The sequence below is a fragment of the Tasmannia lanceolata genome, unplaced genomic scaffold (assembly GCF_043159265.1).
Source record: "Tasmannia lanceolata isolate RefF3 unplaced genomic scaffold, GAP_Taslan_0.1 ptg000003l, whole genome shotgun sequence".
Taxonomy (NCBI): domain Eukaryota; kingdom Viridiplantae; phylum Streptophyta; class Magnoliopsida; order Canellales; family Winteraceae; genus Tasmannia; species Tasmannia lanceolata.
The window spans coordinates 57344809-57364702 of NW_027518680.1; the positions used below are offsets into that span (position 1 = coordinate 57344809).

The 19894-nt window shown below is 41.0% G+C and overlaps 1 protein-coding gene across 2 annotated transcripts; it reads left to right on the forward strand.

The window, feature by feature from the left end:
- Window positions 1-1950: 1950 nt before the first annotated feature.
- LOC143856479 (uncharacterized) lies at window positions 1951-19077 on the forward strand. 2 transcript variants are annotated; one of them, XM_077366714.1, is made up of 5 exons: window positions 1951-2103; window positions 17130-17272; window positions 17345-17413; window positions 17497-17603; window positions 18227-19077. In XM_077366714.1, the coding sequence occupies exons 2-5, from the start codon at window positions 17140-17142 to the stop codon at window positions 18845-18847; spliced, it is 930 nt and encodes a 309-aa protein (XP_077222829.1). In that variant the 5' UTR covers window positions 1951-2103; window positions 17130-17139; the 3' UTR covers window positions 18848-19077. The 2 variants fall into 2 exon arrangements, with proteins under 2 accessions (XP_077222829.1, XP_077222835.1); XM_077366720.1 differs by lacking the exon at window positions 1951-2103 and adding an exon at window positions 2110-2263.
- The last annotated feature ends 817 nt before the right edge of the window (window positions 19078-19894 follow it).

Consider the following 19894-nt stretch of genomic DNA (forward strand, 5'->3'; position numbering starts at 1 on the left):
GTCAACACCAGAAATTTGAATCAGAGAAGTAGCAGTTCTGTCACTGCACTTGGTGATCAGTTCGTAACAGTATTGCTAACTAATTCCATCCTCTGTTTGGTGCCCGAGGACAGCACCACTGCGAAGGCAGTATGCTTAGCTTCTGCCACTTTCATTCCTTGAGTCAGTCCTACATCTATGGCTCCCAAACTAGCGCCTGCAATTGAGATTGAAGAAGAGTTTTCAAGCTCTTCATATTCAGTGCTATCTCACCAGATTCATATTACCCTGGCAGCTCTCCAAGAGGAATTTCTAGCTAGGGAAGAGCAACATCAACACCAGCTGGACCTCATAATAGCAAGGCTGAAACAATTGATCATGCACATAAATTCACCATCTCCTCCTTCACTATCAGATTAAGTCAGTGAGCCAATATGCTGAAGAGTTCCATCATTTAGTAGCCCACAACTAGCTACAAGAGATTGAGGAAGTGGCCTGATATGTCAGCGAATTGAGGGTGTCTCTACACCACGCGTTTTGCAAAACCATGAACCTAGTCTCCAACTTCGATTAATCCATGAAATGCTAATAATCTTTTGAGGATAGCTAGAGTTTAACAAGTAATACCATCTATATGACTTCTTAATCTTTAGTTGAATACAGTGATTGCCTTAAGTTCCTACCAAAATAAATTCAAGATAACTGACAAATTGCATCAGTTGAGAACCCACATCTGTCTCTCAAGTCTCAACAGCAAGGACTATCTCTCCCTAGTTTATGATTTGGTAAGGTAGAAGTCATAATAAATATTGACGCTATTGAAATTATGCTGGCGCAAAATGCTCCCACGTTGTTTGGTCTACTTTCCCTGATGGATGGATCACTGAACTTCGACAGAATCAGTAAGGTCACAATATTGAACAATATTGTATCTAGGAGAGTAGTGCTTGGGGGAACCTTGCCGGATTCCAATAGTATAATGTTGTTGGCTTTTGTAGGTCATTGTGCGACCCCAACTGGTTTGGGACAAAGGCTTAGTTGGGTTGAGTTTGTAGGTCACTGTGGCGACTGTCAAGCTATCGATGCTGAAGTTAGAGCGGTTATGGGATCCTGCGGATTGGAGGAGACATTGTAGCAACTACATCATGGCTACAAAACAAGAGCTTTCTCACCCTTGGAGGCCTATTCCACAACATGAAAAATTGGCTTAAACTTTATTAGGAGGCATCGATTCACACATATATTGGACGTACGCATGGAGTGGGCACGCAAGCTATTGGAAGAAAGATGCTAAAAGACGCGTAGTTGGGGCCACATCATCTCATCTCGTACAATATTTCGACCGAAATTTAGGAAATTTCGGCTGAAACTTTAGTATAATATTAAATACTCATCTAGAATCTAGATTTTTGGGTGAGATCCCCCGAAAATTTGACCGAAATTCGGCCCGAAATTTCATGTTTCGGTTGAGACCGAAATCGAAATTCAATATATTCGAAACGGTGCTTTATTTCTATCGAAATTTCGCTTATGCCGAAATTTCGTCGAAAATTTAAGGGATTTCACCCAAAAATCTCGTTCCTTGATGATAATTTAATATTATCCCGAAATTTCGGTCAACATTTCCGAAATTTCCTTTGAAATTCTATATCCTATAAAATAGGCATTATAAAGATTTGGTCGGATTTCAATTTCCGCTGAAATTTCAGTTTCGGTGAGGACCAAAACGCATTCAAACAGAAATTTAAAACCTTGAGTATGGTGCATTTCGATTTCGGTCTCAACCGAAACCCGAAATTTAAAACGTTGGTTGTAATAGGGCACCTATTAAGGTTGTGGCACATCTAATGGACGGTTTGGATCATCCTATGGTGTGGGCCGTACGGTAGATTTAAAAAAACTAAATGGACTATAAGGCCTTTCATCCCAGAGTCCGACAGATGTTCAAATCGACAGCCAATATTTATTTTATCCGACGGTTTCAATGTCTCAGCGACTTTGGACGGACCAGATTCGTCAGAAGCTTCTAAAACCTCTGTGACCAAACAGATCTAATAAAGGGTTTTAGATGTAGGTAAAAAAAAAAAAGGAAGCACTGTTCGGACGAGAGCCTCTCTCTACAAGGTTCGTTCTCTCAGTCCCCTCTAAAACCCTAGGGTTTCAATTCTAGGGTTTCTCTTCATCTTTTCGGATTCTTATTTTTCCACAGCGATGCTCTCTTTTTAACTCTTTATATGGATGCCTGTTCTCTAGCTCTGTTGAATCTCTACTCGTTGTTTCTAGGGTTTGATTTTCTTAACGATCGGTAGCTTCTATAAATATATATATATTTTTTTTTTCAGATGATTAAAAAGATGACTGATCGGTTGTTTAAGACATTTTAGGGTTTGATTTATGAATCAACAGTGACTGAGATTTTTAGATCTATTTCATTTTTTCATCGTGTTTGTAATCTTCAGTAAGATGAAATTGCAGTTTGATTGCGAGGATTCAGATGATGTTTTGTCTTTCATTTTGTATTTAGTATTTTTTTTTTGGTTTCCGTTCAGAGATTGGAAATTATGACCTCTTAGGGTTTTGACTGTGTTTCAAATGAATGGTTGTGTGTTTGAATTTTAGTTCTGTTTCTGATTCTTGTCTATTTATATCTTAAGACATGGTAGCTATTTTTTTCATTGGAAATCTATAGATGGTGATTCGTACATGCAGATAAGTGGTGGTTTTATCCGTTTTGTTTTTCGTCTTTAGGTTTCTTTGGGTAATTCCTTGTTTTTTGAATGGCTGTTTTTCTGGGTAATGATCATGATTTTAAATTTCGGATTTCGGATGGGACCGAAATCACCCCAAAGGAAAAATGTGATTTTTTAAGATTGTTTACAAAATTTCAGCCAAAATTTCGGGTTCAGCAGCCGAAATCAAAACCGAAATTTAAATCCATGGTAATGATTACTTAAAATTTTGTTTGAGCACATTAGATCATTGCTTAAATGGTACTCACGGATACAAGCATGTGGTATTTTCAGCTGTGCTTTGTTCTTTTGGTATTTCAAGTTCAGTTACGATTGTTCTCTTCTTTTAGAGTCAAGTCATGGCAGTAATTCTATTGTTTAATATTTTTTATGCATTTATTTCTTTCCTCCAAAAAATCATCATCTGCACTTCATTACCATTACTGCTATGATGCTTTTATCGTTTCTTCCAAAAAATCATCATTTGCACTTCGTTGCCATCACTGCTATCATAGGCACTTTAAAGATTATCTTTATTTAATGAGTCAGTTGTGTTACTCAATCGACGTATATAAAATTTATATGTATTTTATACTTCATAACATAATAGCGTATTTGAAATTGGAAAATTATATGGAGTCACTTGTTTTTGGATTGTCCCAAACAATTATCTTTATGTTGCCATGTGTTTTTAATATAGAGGGCTGCAGGGAACACCCTGAAACATGCTTGCCTTCCTTGTAGCTCTCTTTGTAAATCCATTTTATGCTTCAAATTTCCACTCTAGTGTTTAGCCTTCGTGTATCCCTCTCGCTCTTTTTCAGATACATGCAATCTCCTGTTCAATCTGTGGACAGTATTGTAACACATTCATTGTTGCACACACATATACATGCATGAAGGGACAGTGAAGCAAACTGATGCTGCCCTTCTTGTTTATATTTAGATGCATTGTATGTATATAGATGCATTTGCGTTTGTTGGTATGGTTTGTACTGAACGTCCTCTGAACTAATACCTGTGGTGAAATAGATTTTGTTAGTTACTAGATAGTATTATTATTTTTAATGGCAGCATATAAGCTTATTAAAAAAGAAAAAAAGGGGGTGGGGGGGGGGGGGGGGGGGGGGCGCGCTCAAGGACCGAGATGGTCATGATATAAGCCCAAACCGAACTATTTGTCAAGTGCCATACATGCTGGAACTTCACGCAGTGTCCACCCTACATGATCTAGGATCTCTTCTATTGCATCATAAAATCTTCAAGAGAAAAGACACCTTTTACTGTAAAGTTATCGAAGGCATCGAGATCTGTCAACTGAATCCCATGGGGAATAGCAAGCACTTCCTCATCATTTGAGTCCTTGAATTCTATTAGGCCAGAGAAAATCCACTTAGCAAACCCATTTTCTTCTCTAAGGAGCCTCCTCAGACTAGTTGGGCCCATGTTTTCCAAGTTGGATCCATAAAAGTTCTGCTTGACCAGCCCCGTAGCACTAGGAGACTATTTAGGAGCTTAGAAGCACGAAGCGGGTGCGGGTGCGGAGGCGGGTGCGGGAGTGGGAGAGGAGAAGCGTGGGTCTAGAAGAGTCTAAGTTTGGGAGCGTCATGGGAGCGTGTATGTAATATTTTCTTTATATATCTTTCAAAATTCAAATACATCAAAAAATAATTGTTTCTTACCATTTTCATGTGTATCTTTCAAAATTTAGGTACATCTAAAAGCTAATTTGTAACCATCCTCACCATCTTCATTTGTGTACACTCGTTCCTCGTCCCTTCTGAAGATGCACAAGCCTTTGTGCTTGCTCCCATGAAGTAAGGAAGATAGTGATGGTGGGACTTATAGAGTAATAGAAACAGGCTGGGAGCGTCATTAGAGTGGTTCCCGTCTCTCTGGGGTCGCGCTCCCTGGAAGCTCCTTCCTAAGGAGCGCCGAATCGAGGTTCCAAGGTGGGAGCGGCACCCCGAGAGAAGGTTCCTGCTTCTAAGTTTAGGAGTAGGCAGGCTAAGTAAGCCACTTGTTAACACAAATCTCATTCCAAGAATGTCTCATAGTAGATTCAAAAATTTTACGAAAACAAGGGAGAACCCTTGCCCAATGAAACATCATTGACAACGCCAGCTGATAAATGGAGCGGGTGCCTTTATTTTTTCCTTTGGTGATACATCTATTTCTTTCTTTCCAGCCCATTCAAATAATGGCTAGGAGAGCCAAACTATATAAGGCCCTACCTCTCAAAGGCCAAGGAGTGGTGTAGCTCCATCCTTCATATAATTCGATAAAATCATTAGAAAAAGCCTAAGCAATACTAAACAGATTTAGAATCAAATTCCAAATCTCTTTGGCCCCCTTGTAATGAGGGAAATATGTGATCGATGGTTTCTCTCGCCACAAGACACAAGGCACAATGATCAATAATGATGATTTTTTGGTTACGGAGGTGATCAACCATCACAATCTTATTTAGATAAACAGTCCACCAGAAAACACACTCTAGGTGGGGCATGAATCCTCCAAATCTTGTTAACTGGTGAGGAAGATGTGGCCTACAAGATGTGACCGTAGAAAGAATGTACCGTGAAAACCCCATCTCTACCCCAAATCCAAACCTTTTTATCCTTTCCCTATAGTCTTATGAAAGTCGAATCCAAAATATTCAAAAGTGACCCTACCTTCTCTATCTCCCAATTAAAGAAATATTGCGAAAACCAACTGTCCAACTCACCCTGCCATTGACATTACTAAAACAATCTTTGCCAATAATCCTCATTTATTGCCATGACAAAAGGGTCGAAGAATAAATTCATCAAAGGCATCTCATTGCACCAAGGATCACTCCAAAAAAGAACTCATTTTGCCGCCTTAAATATAATTCGTTTTAAAAGAAGTGAACTTTAGCTTCGTGATCTCGCCATTCAAAAAAAAAAAAAAAAAAAGCTTCACAATCTCTCCACACCGTTGCCCCTTTGTTCTTGTAATTGTCAAGCGAATTCCATCTACCAAAGCTCCGTACTTCTGTTTTATCACCTTCGGCCAAAGTTTGGGATCATTCCTCCGCAAATCTGCACAACCACTTGCCCAACAATGCTCTATTTGTAAGTTTAAGGTTACGAATGCCAAGGTCCCCGGCTTTCTTAGGCCAACAAACCTACTCCAAATTAACACGGTGAAATCTTCTCTCTGTCGAACCAGCTTGAAGAAAATTCTGCTGAATGCGTTTGATGGCCCCAACATGGCATCTAAACAGGGACATATACTGAGTAGGTAGATTAAAAAGAGCCACATTGATTAGTGTAATCATGCCTCCCAAAGAGAGAAAATTTCTCATCTTGGGAGAAAGTCATTTGTCCACTTTCTCAATGATAGGGTCCCAAAGTCGTTCAACCCCGAAGCTCGGTCCTCTTTCAAAGAGAATAAGTTGGCCCTGACTTCCTCTAGAGTGAAAACTTACTCTAGAACCTCACTGCCCCTTATATCAAACTGATCGAACTCTATCCCATCCGAAGTAGGGAAGCTAATGCCTTATGAAGAATACAAAGACTTATAAAAGTTCACAAGCCTGTTTATAATAACATCCTTACTGACTCCTGTGTGCCTCCTTGGAGATCCGCACAGTGTTTTGATGAAATCCAAGACCGGGTGGCTGGATCCTCAATTATCTTTAATCATGTTCGTAGATCGGCCAATAGTGCGACTGATGGACTAGCAAGGGCGGGGACTGAAAGGAGAGTCTTGAGATGTTTGATTTCGTCCCCCATTGTCTCATTTTTCTTTGTTTGTTTTCTTTGTATTGTTTATTCTTTATGATGCTTTTGCATATTTCTTGGGCTTGACCATGTCGGTCTTCCCTTTTATTGAATGAAAATTTGCTACCATTCAAAAAAAATTATTAATAATAACATCCTTACTGACAGTCTGACACATCTGGATTCATCGATGAGCAAAGAATGAATTCTGTTGCCTCTGCTTCTTGCACTAGCGATGCCATGAAAATAAACATCCTTATCACCTTCTTTCAGCCACTTCGATCTAGATCTTTGCTAACAATAAATATCTTCTTGCATGATCAGCCTATTGTGATCTTCCTTGCTTTTCTCCTTCTCTTTCACTTCCTCAGTTCCTCCTCCTATATGGGGCCCTCATCCTTCGTGCTGTCCAGTTCATTGATTATCTTAAGGAGCTCTGTTTTTCTTTGACTGTTCTTGCATTTTTCATCTCGGTACCACTGTCTTAACTTGTCTTTAGACATATCTAAGCTTTTGGCCTAATTTCACATTGGCCAGCCTAAAAGCCTGGGCCTCCCTCTTCCACTCTTCTGATTTTTCTTTCATCTTCAGCCTAATTTGACATTGGCTAGCCTAAGAGTCTGGGCCTCCGTCCTCCACTGTTCTGATTTTTCTTTCATCTTCGGCTCTTCCAGCCAGGCAAGCTCAAACCGAAAGTGGATCAAACCACCCCATCAGAGTCCAAGAAGAGAAGTCAAAGCAACCCTTGCAGGCGAGGTCCTTCAGAATTGTTCTTTTCTTATTTCCTTTCAATTTGGTTACTTGAAGACAAAAGATTTGAGGCTTATTCAACCTAATAATCTCCTTAACATTGGTGAGATTCTCAGGGGTGGTCAAACCCCACACATTCTACTCGAGGATCTTCATAGGAAAATTAACTGTAGATTCTCTCCGTGCTCTTATTCCCTCCATTCTTAGCTCTATTGTTCCCTGATCCGTCTTCTAGACGATGCTCCATCATAATTCATTGACAGAAGGCTCACCATTTCCCAAGTAAACCTTCTAGAATTTTCTATTTTCAACTGTTTAAGAGGGTCCCTCTTTTGACTATTACGGACTTCAGCTCTAAGGAAAATGTTTCTGATTTTCTTCTCTATCCCTGCGAATGATAAACCCAACACTTTGCTGACCACTAGAACATGATTATCTATAACTGCATTATTCCCTTTCTCCTCGTTATTTAAATATGAGATATCGTTGTCTTCTGGTCATCTCCAGTCCACAGGGATGCAAGCTTTGTCTGACATCAGAATAATGGCTAAATATCTTAAGTTCAGGTGTGCCTCCGCTTCCACAAGCTCCAACAACAGCCTGTTTATTGCCATGCAAACCACTGTTTACTAGATTCAACTCCCAAAGGCACTCCACGTCACTCTATAGATTTAGGCAAAATGGCTGTCACAATTGCCCCCATCCCCCGTTAGTTGCCACTTCCAAAACTCCTGTTGGGTTGTCCATTATTTCGTTGAAGTTCTCTAGTCGCGCGGCTCGCGCTACGCTGTCCATCTGAGAAAAAACCAGAAGAACAATCTGTAGAGTGTAACCTACTGTTAGAATGTGTACTTGTCCAGGAGAATTTCTCTGGGTGATGGCTTGGTGGACTTAAGGAGGATCTCCTGGTATCAATTGACCAATGGTCACTTCTCGGGTCCCCTTCCTTATTGCAATTGATATTCTTGTATATAATATCGGGTCCATTACTCATCTATCGCCTGAGATCTCTCCACCAAAGGTATAACAGTAGGGACTCCTGCCCTCAAGGACTGTTCCTCAATCTCCTGCACTGAATGTCTACTGAGGCTAAGGATGCTGAGCGAATTAACAAGGTCGGGAACAAGATAATCTTCTCTTCGCAATTTGGATTTGCTATGATATGGAGGCAACATCCTACTTCCAACCACACGATCCACACACAGAGATATTATATTAAGGTTAATTTGAATTTGTCTTGGGCCTCAACTACCAAAATCATCGTCCAAGCAATACCACGAAGGACAAGCCAAGGTAAACTACCGAGCCCACCAAAGTCAAAGTAGCCTCAAAAGACACTAGCCCACAAAGAGAAGCAGAATGTAGCGTGTCAGGCCTTGGGCTCATAGTTGGAGAATCCAAAAGAGGTTAAGAAAAGGGCATCGGCACCGCATATATACTCCACATATTTACAGGGCAAGTGATTCCACTGTTACAAGAGGCCCCTGATGCAGGTGGATTTATGTTGTTCAAAGGCCGAGAACTCTAGAGCTGTGATCGGACCATTTCAGACCGTCAGATCAAGAAACGAAAGACACGGATCGAAGATCGAGACCGAGATTATGCCATATCATATTTTTAGGGGCCAATCAATACAAGATCATCAAAGAAATCGGACGACGCTACAATCAACAGGCCTTTTTTCACAAGGATCCAAATTCATTTGCTTTAGTTTTTTAGAATTTTCTCATTGGTTAAAATTAGTATTTTTTCTAGTCTAATTAGGATTTTAGTGTTGGACGAAATTTAGCTAAGATTTAGGAGAGTTTGAGGTGTTTTAGAACTTTTGTGAAGTTTTAGGATCCTTATTTGGATGAATATATGTTTGTTTTGAATTAGGATAAGTCCATACAACCTCTATAAATAGAGTGCCGGTAATCGTTTCAAGATGGTCCAAGTTTGATGAAATAAAATTAAGTTTTTTTAATTGTATTTCTTTTATCTCTATCTTCTTCTTGGATCAAGGTTGCAAACGCAAACCCTGATTTGTGTTTCATCCTTGTCCCCATGTACTTGTGTTTGTTGGATACCAAGCCACGTCACCATTGAAGCCAGCCTTTCCTTTCTTCCCAACTTTCCGCCATTAAAGCAGTCTTCACCTCGGAGTGTACGAGCCCAAACGATCCTCAGCCTAGGTATGCCACGAACAACACATGCAGTCTTGTTTTGATCAACCACAACATCAAGGTTTTGCCAATCCAACTTGGCACCCTCTTCCCTGCTAGCTTTTCACTCCCATAACCAACCTGAACCCACTTGCTGCCTTCTCTGATAACATCCCCTTTCCCTACTTCTTTCAGCCGGCCAATTTAGCCCTTCGTTTTTTCCCATTTGCGTGAAATATTGTGTAGAAAATGGAAAGCCGGAATACTGGGCAAGGAGGCCGGGGTGTAGGAAGCCCCAAGGCCAAAGCTCAGGAGGAACCTCAGCGGACCCAAGGGAGTTAGTTATCATGAACCTAACATGACTATTACACTCCAGGAAATCCTTGTTTGTCAGCCACTTTTCCCCACCTTGTTCAGCCCCTTTTCTATTTTGATCTCAGTAAAAGATAGCCACCTGAGAACCCATCTTTCCTTAGTTTTAGGCACACCATCCTACTCCCATGTTACCCGGATGCCCACCTTTGTGCCACCTTTGATTATCAGCCCACTACCCCAACCGCTTCATCATTTAGCTTGATTCTTAGTTCTTGAAACTCTAATAATCCCAAAGGACACCTTCTAAGAACCCAAGAACTCAAACCTTGTTTTCTTGTCCACCCTTCTTTAACCACTTGTTATTCTCTTTAACAACCTCTTAATCCAATCTTTGTTAACACCTTTCTATAATAAGCTCACCACCAACATTTTGAACTCAAGAACCTCCCAAGAAACCAAGAACTTTCATTCCCTTTGCCATCCTTAAGCTCCATTAGTTTCCTTTGTCATTCCCTACGCAACCACCTTCCTTTTAGGAAGGATTTCTATTGGTTATGAAAGGGTTTCTATTGGTTCCATCCTTTTAGGAAGGATTTCTATTTGTCTCATACCCTTTTTGGCAGTTTTGGGCCTTTTACAAGTCCTTTTAACCCCTTCAACCATCCTTTTACCCTAGATTTGCCTAACCTAAGACCACCCTTAACCTTAAGCTTCCGCTACAACATCTGTTTGTTTGGTATCAAAGTTTCTGCTATCCACTCCTACAACATTTGGTATCAGAGCCCAACTTTGCGGGAGTTCCATCTACTGCAGATCCAAGTGTTATATCTACTAGCGTGTGAGATGGCTAGAAGATATTCTAGACAAGGCATATTGTAGGCAAAGACATACCTTATCTATCTTGTGGATATATTCACTACTTCTCGAATATATTACCATTCTTTCATGGCTACGACGAAGATGCTTGTGTTAATTGGGTCAACGCCATCAAAGTATGTTACATGGAATACAATTTGAGAAACACGAGTGTGATTTCGTTGTTCGACATAACCGTAGCTGCCAAAGCTTGGTGGAGACAACATGAACAAGAGCAAAGTGAATCAAGACAAACAACCTTGCAGTAGTTACGTTGAGGTTCGTGCTTTATTCTTGGAAAGATTCACACCGATCACTTTCTAGAGATGCAGAAAGCTCCATATATGTGATGAGAAGATCCAGAAGATCAAAGCTCGTGCCAAAAGGGAATCCGCGTGTCTTATCAGTCAGAAGACATGGCCCATGTATCGTGCTAGGAGCAAGGTTTTAGATTTTGGTTTCGGGGGTAATTTTGGTCCTCACCGAAACTGAAATTTTAGCCGAAATTCTGTAAAGGAATAAAAAATTTAGCCGAAATTTCCGAAATCTCGGTTAAAGTAAATTTCGACAATTTCGGTTTTGGAACGTTTCGGTTTTGGTCCTCACCGAAATCTGAACTTTCGGATTTCGAGGGAAATTTAAAACCTTGGCTAGGAGTACCTACGAGAGGTAACTCAATTCTGCGAGAACCATCCGAAGTTGGTTTTGTCAGAAGTCTACCCGAAGAGATTACTTGCGCACTGCCAAGGTAATCCAAAGTGTTTGGAGAGCTAGTAACACGACCGAGATCATGTTAGCATCCAAATCCGCCAACGGAAGATCCTCAGGTAAAAAACAACACACTGGAACGACGTGTGGAAGAATTGGCATGTCAATTATATGAAGAACGAGCATTGCTTCAGGGCATGGAGCGATCCTTACAAACTTCATCTGAGGTTCGACACTTTGATAAAACTCATGCTTGGTAAGCCTAAGTCAGAGCATCACGCTGGCGAGCAGATCTACGAGATGACAGACGGAGATTTGCCCCACCTCAAAGGTCTCACCCTTCCTCCCGAGTGTAGCAACGGATATTTTCTGCCCCAGCTACCTCGAATCGAAGAGTATCTCGACGGTATGATATACAACAGAATCATGTCCCACTGCCCACCCACACGTGCCCGACTAATTGCGCGATAGAAGTACTTGATGCCTTGGAAGGAACTTCAATTCAAAGTCGGAGAGAGACACGCATTGGATTTGACCACCCCGATCAGTACATCCTACGCCGACATAGCTCTGAATCTAATAAACTCCTAGACAAGTTTTTTTCAAGTGGGGGGGGGGGGGGGGATATGATGCAGGTGCTTTTATGCCGTTTGAAGGCCAAGAGCTCTAGAGCCATGATTTGGACCATTTCATACTGTCAGATCAAGAAACGAAAGACACGAATCGACGATTGACATCGAGATTATGCCAGATCATATTTTCCGGGGCCAATATGAATCAATACAAGATCATCAAAGAAATCAGACGGCGCTACAATCAATGGTCCCTGTTTCACAAGGATCTAAATTCATTTGCTTTAGTTTTTAAGAATTTTCTCATTGGTTAAAATTACTCTTTTTTTAGTCTAATTAGGATTTTAGAGTTGGACGAAATTTAGCCAAGTTTTAGGAGAGTTTGAGTTGTTTTAGGGTTCTTATTTGGACGAATTTGTGTTTGTTTTGAATTAGGATAAGTCCATACAAGATCTATAAATAGAGTGGCGGTAGACGTTTCAAGATGGGATGAGTTTGATGAAATAAAATTAAGTTTCTTTGTGAATTTATTCCTTTTATCTCCATCTTCCTCTTAGATCAAGGTTGCAAACACAAACCTTGACTTTGTGTTTCTTCTTCTTCTCCATCTACTTGTGTTTGTTGGATACCAACATCCGCGTCACCATTGAAGCCAGCCTTTCTCTGCTTCCCGACTTTCCACAACTAAAGCAGTCTTCACCTCCTAGTTTACGCACCCCAAACGATCCTCAGCCCAGGTACGCCACGAAGAGCACTTGTTGTCTTGTTTTGTTCGACTGCACCACCAAGGTTTTGTTGATCCAACTTTGCACCCCTTCCCTGCTAGCTTTTGACGTCCCAAAACCAACGCAAACCCAATTGCTGCCCTCTTTGATAACAACCCCTTTCCCTACTACTTTCAGCCGCTCAAGTCAGCCCCTCATCCCTCTAAAAACCTGTTCCCAAATCCTACCCTAAAGCCCCACCTGCACCCTTGAATTTACACCCAACAGCCCTCCTTTTAGCCTCCCTTTCCACCATCTAATCTTTCCTAACATAGAGCTTTCTTCTCAGCCTTCCATAGCTGACCAACAGTCCCTGATCTTTAGTTGACCATTACACCCCAAGAACCCTTGTTTCTCAGCCACTTTTCCCCACCTTGTTCCCCCACTTTTCTGTTTTGTTCTCAGTAAAAGATAGAACCCATCTTTCCTTAATTTAGGTACACCATCCTACTCCCATGTTAACCGAATAACCACCTTAGTGCCACCTTTGATTATCACCCTACTTTCCAACCGATTCGCCATTTAGCTTGATTCTTGGTTCTTTAAACTCCAATAATCCCAAAGAACACCTTCTAACCACCCAAGAACGTAAGCCCAAGGTTCTGAAAATCAGAATCGAATCGTAAATCGTAACAAGGTTCGAATCGTAAATCGTAAGATTTTTTCATATTTATATATAAAAATGAGAAAAAATATTAAAAAATATAAAAAGGTAAAAAATAAGAATAAAATGAGTAATTATCTATTTTCCATTTGAAACTGTTAAATTAAATATAAAATTCCATGATCAGTAATCCACAACACAGACCATATTCATCGCACAATAAATTACTAAACAAAGCACAAACTATATTCATCACATAATAAATCATTATATAATTTATCACAACAGTAAACAAAGCACATACTCAAATCTATAATGATCATCATACAAAGAAATGTCAGCAATAAACTAAGCATTTTGAAATGCTTTTCATTTTGAAATCACAATCAGTTCTCAAAATCCAAAACAGACAGAATTGTAAAAATCGTAAAAAGAATCTTAAAAATTGCATGATTCAAAGTCGAATCGTACTTGAATCTTAAGATTTTTACGAAAAAAGATCTTCGTCCGATTTGAATCATTCAACCCACGAATCGATTTGAATTGTAAGATTCAAATCGTAAATCGTAAGATTTTAACAACAGAGCGTAAGCCTTTTCTTGCTTTCTTGACCACCCTTCTTTAACCACTTCTTGTTATTCTCTTTAATAACCTCTTAATCCTATCTTTGCTAACACCTTTCTATAACAACCCCACCACCATCTTTTGAACCCAAGAAACTTCTAACAAACCAATAACTTTCATCCCCTTTGCCACCCTTAACCTCCATTAGTTTCCCTTGTCATTCCCTACACAGCCACCTTCCTTTCAAGAAGGATTTTTATTGGTTTCATACCCTTTTAGGCACTTTTATGCCCTTTTCAAGCCCTTTTTAACCCCTTCAATTACCCTTTTACGATTTGTCCAACCTAAGAGTCTAAGACCACCTCTTAACCCTAAGCTTCCACTACATCATCGGTTCGTTTGGTATCAAGGCTTCTGCTATCTCCGCGTCAATCCATCTTCTCTGATCTAATTTATCACAATCTACCGACCCGATTATTCTTATTGTGTGGTTCCTAGCATTCAAGGGTCGTTGTCTCGTTGATCATCACCATCCCCGATCCACCCCTCTTGCTCCTAATAAAGTCGACTCACCGGTTATTCATCAGACCAATGGATGATACGTGTTTTCCATCTGCACCTCGACATCCAGGGCCAGTGATTCCTCTGATACAACAGGCCCCACCTGCTCAGACCTAAGTTCATCATAGTCTACTGGACCAATTTGCTCCTTGTGTGGTCCCCAACGTTCAAGTGCCGTTGATCATAGCCGTCCTCTATCCACTACTGTCCTACTCCATACGAAGCCGGCGACGCTCGAGCAACCGGCTACCACCATCACTGGCTAATCTCTAAGACGTTTCCGGATGGAGTCCGCCACCTAGTGGTGAGGATTCTCCCTTCGCATGAATCCAAAACACGTCTCCAACCACCACTATGGGGAAAACATGACTGTTCAGGCACTTCTCAGCAGATCTGGTTTGAAGCCGGTCGACCTCACACCCATAGCCTTGGTTACAGGACCGGTCAAGGGAGACGACTTTCTGAAGTGGCTCCCAAGCACGATGAAAGTGTCTGCTGACTACGTGTTCGGGGGAACCCACCTCATCCTGGAATAGGGTCCTGCGAAGGCCGTTCCATCCTATTGGTTCAACGAAGAGGCAGCTTGGCTTGGACTTCCACAGTCTGATGTTGCTGCGGTTAACACCCCTCAGAATAGAAATCAACACTCTTCATGCCCCAATTTGATGAATTTGTTTCTGAGCCTTTATCTTGTCAGATCTGGTGCGAAGCTGGTCGACCTCACACCCATAGCCTTGGTTACAGGATCTGTCAAGAGAGATGACTTTCTTTAGTGGCTTCCAAGCACGATGAAAGTGTCCGCTGACCACGTGTTAGTGGGAACCCCCTGTTCTCCCACCTCATACTGAAATAGGGTCCTGCGGCGGTTGCTCCAGTCTATTGGTTCAGCGAACGGGCAGCCTGGCTTGGACATCCATAGTCTGACGTCGTTGTGGTTAACCTCCCTTAGAAGAGAAATCAACACCTCTAAAACCCCAATTTGATGAATTTGTTTATGAACCTTTATCCTGCTTGTTCCGGTGAGTCATGAAATCAGGGTGTGCGAGTCATAGTTTTAAATTTCGGCCGAAATCTGAAATTTCAGCCAAAATATTTCAGAACCAAACCAAAATTACATTGAACCGGATTTTCACACGATTTCCCCAAAATTTTAGAAATTTCGCCGAAATTCGAAATTTCATTTTCACCCTTATTTACAAAATTTCTCCTTATCGTTTTCACCCTTATTTACAAAATTTCTCCCGAAAGGTTAAAGATTTCCACCGAAATTTTATACATTTCAGTGGAAATTTAAAAATAAAACCGAATTTTTTGTCAAAATTTTATTTGACTTCGGACAGAATTTCTACGGAAACCGACATTTAAAACCTTGGTGCAAGTTCGCTGACCACCTGTTCTGCAATTTGCCCCAAATTCCATTAGCGAAGATGCTCGTTGATTTGATCTGCCGGCAAACACACACTCGCGCTTCCTCTTGCGTTTAACATCCCAACATCCTTCGTGTCTGGTTTTGTCTTCTTGCGCTCAACCTTGTTCGTCCATGGTTTCCGCAGAGAAACTATTAGAGAATATTATTTATTACTTTTTCATTTTATTTATGAAATGTGTCTTAATAATAACTTGTGCTACTGAAATGGATTCTACTGAAGCGGAGGTGCGTGATTGAAGTTGATGGTGAGAGATAGGTTGAATAATGTGGTGATAGAAGGGGACTCCTTAAATGTCATTCGTTGGCTTAAGGGTTCCCAAAATCCTCCTTTGAGATTTGATAAATGGTTCAATGAGATGTCAGATTGGGTGATCTCTCTCTCTCTCTCCCTCTCTCTCTCTCTCTCTCTCTCTCTCTCTCTCTCTCATTTAAGCATGTGCGTCGCTCGGCCAACAAGGTGGCGGATAGGCTAGCAAAAGATGGAGTCTCGTAGGATTCTTTTGTCCTCTATGATGAGCTTCTACCTTGAGTTTATATGGCTTTTGTAACCTTGTTGTATTGTGCTTTCGCTCTGTATCGACCTCCTTGGTCTTATTTGCTATCAATAAAACTTGCCACCATTTTCAAAATAAATAAATTCTTGTGCTTCGTGTTTCGCTGTTTGTGCGTGCGCGTGCGTGCTGACACCAAAAACTTCAAAAATATGTATAAATGTGCAACATAAACTCGGGCATTAAAAACACTGTATGCTGGATAAAAGATGGGAAGGCCAAGGCGAGACCATAGATCTTTCTCCTTTTAGGCTGCCTTTTATTTGTTGTTTTAATCATTTTTATACCTGGCTCTTCAAATTGCACAAGATGAGATAGACTGATAGAGGGTCAATTGATGAGAAGTGTTCTCTTCTGATAATTATATACGAAGTCCATATAATATGTTTCTATTCTGCAATTTCTTTGGAGGAGGGATTACTTCCCTCTATGTTCAGATTCTGCCGGGCCTCAGCATGAACTGCAGTATTTTGGGGCTTCTGTTGGGGTTTGTACACTTGGGGAACGCCTTGTCCCCATGGTTGTATCCCGGTGACAGCTTGATTAATAAAACTTTTACCTTTAAAAAAAAAAGTTCAGATTCTGCTCCATTTTATAATTTTTCGAAATGTATTTCATTGCAATTTCAGCATGCTCAGTTGCCATTTTCCCCTATTGTATTGGGTTCTGTTTGCAAACATTTATAGGTGGTGATATATGGCACATTCTCGCCTTTCTCTTCTCAGCATATTGTTTCAACAAATGACTGCAAATTTTTTAATAAAATATCCATATAATTTGTTATTCGCATGTTTTTGGTTAGATCTTGGCAAACAGGATGTAACAATTGCTTCATTTTCTGTGCTCTTTGTTTAGGTTGTGAACAATGGCTTTTGCTAATAAATTTGGGAGTCTACTTAGACAAACTGTGGGCAAGCACATTAATTCGGAACTATCTGCATCCAATCCATCTATATTCCAAGCAGTACGATGCATGTCTTCCAAACTCTTTGTTGGAGGTGTGTCATCTTTCGTCTTTTAATATCATTTTCTTTCTTCTGTATCAAATTTCCTTAAGATCCTTGTTTCAGGACTGTCATATGGCACGGACGACACAAGCCTGGGAGAAGCATTCGCAAGCTACGGAGAAGTCATTGAAGGTATTTCGTGCTTTACTTGTTTCACTAGACCTTACTAAAATTTCTTATGCAAAAAGCTTGATTGAGATGGTGGTTGGTTGCAGCAAGAGTTATCATGGATCGTGAGACCGGCAGATCCAGAGGCTTTGGCTTTGTTAGTTTCACATCTAGTGAGGAGGCTTCTGCTGCAATCAGTGGCATGGATGGAAAGGTGAGTACCGTCTACTTGGGAAACCAATGAAAAAAGCCTTTCTAAAGTAACTCGAATGAAATACCCTTTGAGCACATTTGGCTACCATGAATTTTTTTCCTGGAATATTAGCTTACCCAACAATGAGGGACGGTGGGAGAGGGATAGATACTAGAGAGACTTAGTGAGGATAGGGCAAGAAAAGCCTGAAAAACTAGGAAACAAAAAACTCTACTAAAAAAATGTACTTTTTCCTGATTTTAGTCATTTCTCACCCTCATCTCAGTTGTGCCCTCTCAAATCGCCCTCCTCCTCCCCACCCACCCTATGCCTCCCTCACCACTTGGGAGACTAAAAAAATGATCAACTTTTTCCTGATTTTCGTCATTTCTCACCCTCATCTCAGTTGTGCCCTCTCAAATCGCCCTCCTCCTCCCCACCCGCCCTACCCCTCCCTTACCACTTGGAGACTAATTTATCATGAAAAAAAAAATCCGAGCTGCCAGACATGGCCTTTGTCTAAGCTAGTTCCACACTTCCAATCTTTTATGCACTCCCACTCATTTATGCACTTGCTTCCACACATTTGACATTGGTCCATTTGCACAGTGAATTCTATGACCAAATGTTTAATCTTCTTCCAGGATCTTCATGGCCGAATGGTAAGAGTGAACTATGCCACCGAAAGGACAGGAGGATTCCGTGGTGGCTATGGTGGTGGCGGTGGTGGCTATGGTGGTGGAGGCGGCTATGGTGGCGGAGGCGGCTATGGTGGCAGTGGCAGTTATGGTGGCAGTGGTGGTTATGGTGGTGGGGGTGATAGCTATGGTAGTGGCGGTGGGGGCAGTTATGGTGGAGGAAGTGGTGGTTATGGTGGTGGTGGGAGAAGTGGCAGTTATGGCGGTGATAGCTTTGGAAGCAGTGGTGGTGGTGGTGGCTACGGTGTTGCCGGTGGTAGCAGTGATAGTTATGCTAGCCCTGCTGGTGGTGGTGGGAGAAGTGGCAGTTATGGCGGTGATAGCTTTGGAAGCAGTGGTGGTGGTGGTGGCTACGGTGTTGCCGGTGGTAGCAGTGATAGTTATGCTAGCCCTGCTGGTGGTGATGGCTATGTTGGAGGTGGCAGTGCCAGCGGCGGAGTGGGCTTCGGCGGCGAAGATGCTAATGGCAGTAAGCAAGGGGATGTGAGTGATGCTGATCTTTCAAATGGGACCTACAGGGATGGCGATGATGATGAGCCAGATGACTTTGCCAACAAGCAAAGATAATTAGATAATTAATGGCATTGGAATAAAGCATTCAAAGAGTGAGAATGATCAGCAGAAGAGACTCAGTACATACATCTTATATATAAAAAACCCTCGGAAGACTGATTACCTTTCATTAGTAGATACTCCAATCTTTATGCTAAACTTATTTATACCGGTCTATTGCGTTCTGTGTTTCCTTGTGTACTTTTTTCCTTTGATTTGGATGTTGCAAGTTTCTTTGATTTTGATGTTGGGGTTCAAGTAGCATTCCAAATCATTTCTCTGAAAGCTTTCTTTTCTCAACACGGTCAATCCCTGATCGAAAGATGGGAAAAGAAAGAAACCAAGAAGATGAAGCTGCAGAGCAGCTCAGAATGTAGGAGGAAAAAGAACAACGGATCTTTACATTGCTTTGTAAAAGAGCTCTTCTTCATAGGAAATCAGAATATGGGTTTCTGGTGAAACACAGGGAAATGATATCAGCCCAACCATGTTTTAATAACAGGTGCGGACTCACCTTGTCCTATATGCTTAACCAGCCGTTACAATTCCCAAAAGTTATAAACATACTTTGACAGATGGTTAAAAGCATATGGATGTTGGGTTCATGGTTCATGCCTGTTATCAAAACAATGTTGCTCCTGTATCATTTGCCCATATTAGATGTTCCTTGAAATGGCTGGAAATGTTGATATGTTTTTAGTATTACATGGATTTTGGAGTCGAGTTAGTTTGCTTGTTTGTTTTTTTGAATGTTTTCTTTCATGAAACTCAAAACTTTTTGGTTTTCTTGTTCTAGTTGGTTTGTCAAAGCAATTATGGGCCTTCATTATTTGATAGTCATATATTTTTTGAATTGATTAGGAACCTAAGAAAGTTGTGGCACGAATGAGGAGAGGGTGAGAAGTGGCTGAAAAACCCTGGAAAAAAACTCTACTCAAAATAGAGTTTTATTTTTACTAATTATCAGCCACTTCATCACAATCTCCAGCATAAGCTAAGAATAAGATGGGATAGTCCTCTTGAGAAACATACTTAGGTGGGAACCGGGAAAGGGGTCAGATT